The following is an 8,116-nucleotide window of genomic DNA, read 5'->3' as shown; positions in this document are numbered from 1 at the left end:
CCCCCCCCCCCCCCCCCCCCCCCCCCCCCCCCCCCCGCCCCGTTACCTATGCTGACGGCCAGGTCCATGTCCATCTTGTTGGCTGCCATGATCTCCTCTCTCCTCTCCATGAGCAGATCAGCCAGTTTGCAGATGATCTCACTCCTCTGGAAACAACACGCAGTTAGTGGGTCTCACCAGCAGAGGTCAGCGTTTCCCCACACAGCAGAGCTCATGGTGGAGAAAATCTGACGACACACACTACGACATTTCCATGCTTCCAGTTCACCTTTATATACATCCAAATAATATATTTCTATACATACGGTACATTTGTAGTCAAATACAGTGTTACCGGTGTTTAGCATTCCTCTGGTCTACAGTAGTTAGCAAACCATTGTACTAGTAATGTGGACCAGTTGGACCGATTAACATCGCGCTGCTATCGGTTAGCATAGAGTAGAATTTACGATTAGCTGGCCTGAGTTAAGTCGTAGTTAGCATAGCTTCGTCACGCGTCACGTGGTGTGAGCATAGCGTCGTCGTGGTTACCTGGTGCGGTTGGAGGGAGGCCAGGGTGCGTCCAGCGTTGCGAGCCCCCTCTGTCTGCTGCTCCACCGTGGGGCCTGAGGGCGGGAGGATACACACACACACACACGCACGCACGCACGCACGCACGCACACACACACACACACGCACACGCACACACACGCGGATTGTGTTAAGATAGTCACAGGTAGATACAGACCGGTCGATACTGGCTGAGAAGGGGAGCTCACCGGCGGGTTTGACCTCGGAGAAGAAGGTGCCCACCTTCTTCCCCTCAACGATGTCGGTGATGACGTGCCCCGTCACCTTGGGGAGCGTCCCGTTGGCGATGACCACCGAGGTGCCGCCCTGCAGCGCCCAGAGGGCCGCCTTCACCTGCCACACACCAGGTCAGGGTGGAGCATGTTGGAGATAAGATGTGAAGGTATCAGGTCGGAAGGATAGGTTAAGGTATCAGGTCATAAGGATAGGTTAAGGTATCAGGTCATAAGGATAGGTTAAGGTATCAGGTCATAAGGTTAGGTTTAGTTATGAGGTTGGAGAGGGTTATGTTTAGGTATCAGGTCAGAGAGGGTTATGTTTAGGTATCAGGTCAGAGAGGGTTATGTTTAGGTATCAGGTCAGAGAGGGTTATGTTTAGGTATCAGGTCAGAGAGGGTTATGTTTAGGTATCATGTTAGAGAGGGTTATGTTTAGGTATCAGGTCAGAGAGGGTTATGTTTAGGTATCAGGTTGGAGAGGGTTATGTTTAGGTATCAGGTCAGAGAGGGTTATGTTTAGGTATCAGGTCAGAGAGGGTTATGTTTAGGTATCAGGTCAGAGAGGGTTATGTTTAGGTATCAGGCTAGAGAGGGTTATGTTTAGGTATCAGGTCATAAGGTTATGTTTAGGTATCAGGTCATAAGGTTATGTTTAGGTATCAGGTCATAAGGTTATGTTTAGGTATCAGGTCAGAGAGGGTTATGTTTAGGTATCAGGTCAGAGAGGGTTATGTTTAGGTATCAGGTCAGAGAGGGTTATGTTTAGGTATCAGGTTAGAGAGGGTTATGTTTAGGTATCAGGTCATAAGTTTATGTTTAGGTATCAGGTCAGAGAGGGCTGTGTTTAGGTATCAGGCTAGAGAGGGTTATGTTTAGGTATCAGGTCATAAGGTTAGGTTTAGTTATGAGGTTGGAGAGGGTTGTGTTTAGGTATCAGGTCAGAGAGGGTTATGTTTAGGTATCAGGTCAGAGAGGGTTATGTTTAGGTATCAGGCTAGAGAGGGTTATGTTTAGGTATCAGGTCAGAGAGGGTTATGTTTAGGTAAAAAGCCAGGCAATGTGCAAGCAATTTGCATCATACTAACTTTAGTATAAATTGCTTGACGTTCATGATGTCTGTGTAGTTGAAATCTTAAGAAAACGGCCAATCTTAAGATTTCAACTACACAGACATGAACGTCAAGCAATTTATACTAAAGTCTAGGGAAATGGGATCGGTAAAGGTCAAAGCAATGTCTTCTGGCTACCAGTAGGTGAATATCATAAAGTACCATATTGTAGAAAATAATTTGTTCTTATGCAACATTTATAGTCAAGTTAAGGAGAGTTTAGCTGAGTTTGGTTAAGAGTCGAGGTAGATTACATTAACCCTGGATAGTGTGGGTAACCTGTGGGTTTAGTGGCTGTACCTTGGCCTCCATGCCTCCGATCCCCACCCTGGACTTGGTTCCGTAGGTGATGGACTGCTGATCACCGGGGTAGAAGATATCGATCAGCTTTGCGTCGTCGGTCCCGGGGGGGCTGTCGTACAAACCTGGGCCATCAACACAGGGCTTAAGAACTCTTGAGGGACTCCATTGTGTGAACCCCCTAGTGATGGGCACTGTTGAGACATATCCCTGTCTGTTTCTGAGGTTTGACTGTTGGTCAAAGTTCCACATCGACTTCGGGGGAATCCAGATACAGTCATTAAGTCATTATAGTCATTAAGGATCAGGTAGGTGTTAGGGCTTCTTGCTCAAGGATGCCTGGGGTGATGGAACCAAGAACCTGACCTCTGGAAGTTTAACCTCGTAACAAGTATATTGTTAATGTATTTGTAAATGGATGGTTGTATTGTACACAAATGCTACTCCTGTCGACATGAAATGCTCTATGGAAAGTATACCTTCATTGATTGGCTGACCACCACACATAGCTCTCTCCTTGTTTGTTTAAAGTCAGCCCAGTAAGTGTTCTTATATCACCATCCGTGCGGCAGCATACCCCCCACCCTTCCTTATATTGACCCATCGGCAGCCAACTCAGCAGATGAAGACAGCCGGTATCTGTTTATCTAGTCCACACCACCCCTGAGTGTTTTCCCCCAATGGACAGATGGTGTTGTTACCCAACCGAAACAGAGGAGGGGGGAGGGAGGGGAGGGAGGGGAGGAGAGGGGAGGAGAGAGGAGAGGAGAGAGGAGAGGAGAGGGGGCGAAAGGAGAGAGGGGGAGAGGAGAGGGGAGGAAAGGAGAGGAGAGGGGAGGAGAGGTGAGATCAGGAGAGGAGAGGAGGGAAAGGAGAGGAGTTTAGGGGAGAGGAGATAGATGAGATGAGATGAGGGGACAGGAGGGGACAGAAGGAAAGGAGAGGAGAGGAGGGGAGGGGAGAGGAGGGAGGAGAGGAGAGGAGAGGGGGTGAAAGGAGAGAGGGGGAGGAGAGGAGAAGAGGGGAGGAGAGAAGAGGAGAGGTGAGATAAGGAGAGGAGGGGAGGGGAAAGGAGAAGAGTTTAGGGGAGAGGAGAGAGATGAGATGAGATGAGGTGAGAGGAGGGGACAGGAGGGGACAGGAGGGGACAGGAGGGGACAGAAGGAGCGGAGAGGAGGGGAGGGGAGAGGAGAGGAGGGGAGAGGAGAGGAGGGGAAGAGAGAAGGGGAGGAGAGGAGGAGAGGAGAGGAGAGGGGATGGGTCTGAGGGGGTCTGACCTACGTACCCTCCACGTCGGACAGAGCGATGAGCAGGTCTGCCCTCATCTCCACCGCGAGTCGTGCGGCCAGGCTGTCATTATCCTTGATGCTGATCACCTGGCAGACAGGGTGAGGGGTGAGGGGAGGGGAGGGAGGAGGGAGGAGTGAGGGACACAGCGGGACGGGGGGGGGGGGGCGTTAGCGTCTTGGAGATTAAGCTCACTCTCCGACTCTAATGTTATTCTGCACCCTGCCGTTCCGCACGGTCAACACTCGGATGTCCTCTCTATCATCTTTAATCACGCATGACAAACGGAAACTATGACTACACCATCCCGACGTCAAAACGTACCACCCCACCCCCACCACCACCTCCTTCTCCACGTCCTTCCCCTTCTCCTTGAAAACACCTCCATCACCTCCTCCACCAACACCAGTACCTCCTCCTCCACCCCTCCTACACCACCACCACCAACACCGCCACCACAACCTCCTCCCCCGGCCACCACCACCGCCACCACCTCCTCCTCCTCCTCCTCCTCCTCCTCCTCTACCTCCTCCTCCTCCTCCTCCTCCTCCTCCTCCTCCTCCTCCTCCCGGCAGGTCCCTCCACCCCATGGCGACAGTACCCACATTTACCCCCTGGAGGTCGCTGTTGGGCTCGGGCGGGGGCACCACCGCGTCGTTGGTGTTGATGATGGGCACGATGTTCATCCGCAGCAGCTCCTGCAGCGTGCTGTTCAGGTTCCGTCGTTTCTGGTCGTCGTGGAAATCCAGGTTGGTCACCAGGATCTGGGCGGGGGCGGGGGGGGGGCCAGAGGAACGGTTAGGAAGAGGAAATACTCATTTGTTTGTGAATGTAGCAAAGCACAATAAAAACATCCTCAATATAGAGTTTACACATCATAAAAGCACAACAGCCTTTAACACGTACACTTAAATCTGTTTTACTTCTACAGACATGTCTGTTTTTTATAAATACAATTACCTCTTCATATTTTGTTGGCGCTTATCGTTGGCTGTAGGTAGTTGTATTTGCAAATTTATGGTTTTTAATCCAATCCACAATCTTTACCAAAATAACAAGGACTTTAACTTTAGATTTATATCAGATAGATTCACTATTTATTTTTTTAGTTTGGTACAACTGAACGAAATGTTGTTACTCGCAGACCATCATATAATAACACATATGTAGTGTAGCAGCTGGCTCTATATGCATGAACGAGACTCTTAGGACCCCTGCTGTACACACTGAGGCTGTGAGCGGGGGTTACCTGTGCTGTGCAGGTGCTGTACTGTGTGAACATGGCCTCATAGAGCGCCATCAGTCCACTCTGGCCCGCCGCCGCGCACGCACGCGCCTCCAACAGCGGCATCGACTGCAACACATCGACCAATCAGAGACCACGTCAGAGTTATTAGGCCAGCCCCCCGGCTCAGAGACTCGATCGGAAAGCCGGTCCTGTCTGTCTCTATTGTGGACGTAGCTATTACGCTTAGCCGGCTGAGCTAGGAGGTACAGCAGGCTGCTAGTTTGATCTCCGGCTAGCGGCTATCCTCCTAGCGAGTGTTGAGGTATCCCTGAGCAAGACGCTTAAACCTAAATGATCCCAATGAGTTGGCTGTTGCCTTGCATGGTTGATTCCGCTGTCGCTTTGGATAAAAGCGGCTGCTAAAAGCTCTGAATGTAAATGTCAGTAAAAGGAAACATGACATGCAACATTATCTAACATTTCTGGTTGATTTCGATAAAAATTGCTTCATCAAAAATGTGGCTGTTTTGGCCTGTACACCCAGCAGCATGGCATGGGGCAATTTTTTTTTTTTTTTTTAAGTAATACAAATAGTTACTAACGAACTATTACTCTACATTCGGTTGGGAATTGCTTCCTAGTCAATCAATGGGGCGTGCTACACTTCGCATGAATCACATAAACGTGACCTGAAGGCCCATATAACAGCAAGGTGAGTCCTCTTCAGTTGAGCCCTGATGCCCGCCAGACCAGACCGGCCCTACCATGTCCTTGAGCTGGTTCTGTCCGGAGTGCAGCGCCTGCCGGACGCTCTGGGAGAGCAGGATCTCGTGGCGGAGTCGCTGCTTGCCGAAGGCCACCGCCCCGCTGGTCACGATCATCATCTCCCGGCCCTGGTTCTGCAGCATGGCCACCTGGGGGACAGAAGGCCCGTCGGGTCGCAACTCTTGCCGATGCACAGAACCTCCGTTTCGTTTCATACTGAACGAAAATCACCGGTTTTGGGGGGAGGGAGGACAGAACGACTAGACTTCGGTATCTGTTTGGTTCTTGCCGAGCGAGCCATGTTTATAAATGGATCACGATGCAAACGCAACACTTTGTTAGCCGCGCTCTAACGCTACTATGGGCCAGGAGTGCATGAGGTACTTCACTATACATTTTTCATAAACATTCAAGTAAATGATTGGACTTTCGAATTTTGTGTAGTGACATTTGAAAAAACTTTAAGCGGAAGTATTCTGGGCATTGCTTGATGACAACACCAAAATATTTACCATTTAATCCACATAGTAGTCACTATTTTTTACCCAACAACTTAAGATAACTTAGGCGATGTAAAAGGTCAGGCAGAGGTCGAGGGGCCTCACCTGCTCCACGATGGAGGCCAGTCTGCCCAGGGCCAGGCCGCACTCGTCGCCCCGGGTTACCACCGCGCTGCCCAGCTTCACCACGATCCTCTTGGCCTGCCGCAGCTCCCCGCGGTGGGCGAAGGGCCCGCCGTGGACGGCCCGGAGCGGCCCTGCGCAGACAGAAGCTCACCGGGTCAGACCCAGACGTAGCCTGTTCATTGTTTAGGCTCAGGTTTCAGTTTATTTGTTGTTAAAGAAACTAATAGTAGAAATCAGGAATTGCTTGATTTTTCTCAATTTCTCCAGCCTAGATAAAAGAAGAATAACCATGAAAAGATATATATATTTTTATAAATATAAACACAAGAGTACTGTCAGGTATATTCATTTGAAATAAAGAAAAGTATTCACTCATAGACAACAATATTCTGGGGGACCAAGTCACAGTAAAATCACCACCGAATTGTAATTCAAGAACGTTGTTGGACTCAGTTATAGGTTATGGATCACTTTTTGTACCATTGAATCAAATGTTGATTTTGTACGAAATCTTGAATATTTCAACCTGTTATGCAATAATAGGGTTTTTTTTTGCAAAAAAAAGTTATATGACCGTCAAGTCACACACTATCTCCAGCCCTTTATTGAAGAAGTGTCCTAATGCACACAGATACTGGCTGTCTGCACTCAACGCATCTGATGACGATAATACCCCCCCCCCCCCCGACCCAGCGTTACCCGGGGTAACCGTGTGCAGACGGCAGACTGCCACATCAGCAGGTTACACAGAATGACCACGCTGACTACACACTTCTTCTCTGGAGCACTGGAGCGAGAGACAGAGGGGGAGAGAGAGAGAGGGGGAGAGAGTGAGGGGGAGAGAGAGGGGGGGGGGGGGGGGAGAGAGAGAGAGAGCAGCAACACCAGAAAGAAAGAATGAAAGACAGATGGACAAACCGACAGACACAGTGCGACATACAGGGTGAGAAAAATTGGACAGAGAGAGGAGGGCAAGTGAGTAAGGGAGAATGTAAGGGAGAGAGAAGAGAGGAGGGAGAGAGGGGAGGACAGAGAGAGAAAGGGAGAGGGAGTAAAGAAGAGAGAGAGGGAGAGAGAGAGCGCTACTATGGCAAAACACCAGTGTCTGACCTCTGCCCTTACCCTCATAACAGAACATATAGGCCACTGGATCAATCACCAGAACAATGACACTAGGACTTCACCTAAGACTACAACCGGGACTTTTGAACTGATCTTCACTTAATGCGTTAGCACTGAGCGAGCGACGTGCTTCAGCACGCTAGTAGCTGGTGGGCCGGTGAGCCTGGGAGCTTGCCTTGTGTCTGTGGTGGGGAGACCTCCTGGTGGCCCCGAGTCAGAGACCCAGAGACCAGCCGCAGCCGGGGGCACAGAGACAGCCTCTGCAACAGCATGGTCGCACCCCCTCTGCACCACACACAGACCCTGGAGAGGGGGAGAGGGGGGGAGGGGGGAGAGGTAGTTATTATTATTAACCAATGAATGTATTGCAATGCTAAAATTGTTGAGCCACACATTTTGTCTGTCCTGCAAATAAACCCTTTGAGGAAGAATTTAGAGACACAGGAAAGATAATGGGACAGACATAATCAGAGAGAGACATACATGTATGTATGTATGTATGTGTGTATGTATACATACATACATACATACATACATACATACATACATACATACATACAAACATGCATACATACAGAAAGGGACCTAAAGAGAGAGAAAAGCAGTTTTTTATTGAATTGAGTGAGAGACAGACATAGAGGGAGAAACAGAGAGTCAGACAGAGAAACGTAGAGACATCATCCATCACTCCAAATGATAACCAGAACATCAACTTTTAAAATAAAATAATTCTACCAACTTGGTCCACTCTGCTGTAATTCCCAAAATAAGAATTCCTACTATTCCTTAGTACTCCTTGATCACAGGTCTTGCTTAATTTCAGGAACAGTTTGTAGTCCTCAAAGTTCAGAAGCGGCTCCCTCGTAACCAACTTCAGTGTGAACAGTAAA

At 49.3% G+C, this 8,116-nt stretch overlaps 1 protein-coding gene across 1 annotated transcript in view; it reads right to left on the bottom strand.

The window, feature by feature from the left end:
- Positions 1–6,231, bottom strand: part of aldh18a1 (aldehyde dehydrogenase 18 family, member A1) — a 39,741-nt gene extending 33,510 nt beyond the window's left edge. The window contains exons 1-9 of the mRNA XM_030340968.1: positions 6,084–6,231; positions 5,478–5,627; positions 4,735–4,839; positions 4,097–4,249; positions 3,484–3,574; positions 2,199–2,323; positions 760–904; positions 532–605; positions 47–146 (exon numbers count right to left, since the gene is read on the bottom strand). Coding sequence (XP_030196828.1) covers positions 47–146; positions 532–605; positions 760–904; positions 2,199–2,323; positions 3,484–3,574; positions 4,097–4,249; positions 4,735–4,839; positions 5,478–5,621 — 937 coding nt within the window. The 5' untranslated portion in view covers positions 5,622–5,627; positions 6,084–6,231. The remainder of the gene's footprint in view (positions 1–46; positions 147–531; positions 606–759; positions 905–2,198; positions 2,324–3,483; positions 3,575–4,096; positions 4,250–4,734; positions 4,840–5,477; positions 5,628–6,083) is intronic.
- Positions 6,232–8,116: the final 1,885 nt, after the last annotated feature.

This window comes from Gadus morhua, chromosome 18 (genome assembly GCF_902167405.1).
Source record: "Gadus morhua chromosome 18, gadMor3.0, whole genome shotgun sequence".
In the NCBI taxonomy this organism is placed as follows: domain Eukaryota; kingdom Metazoa; phylum Chordata; class Actinopteri; order Gadiformes; family Gadidae; genus Gadus; species Gadus morhua.
This window is presented reverse-complemented; position numbering and strand designations above follow the sequence as displayed.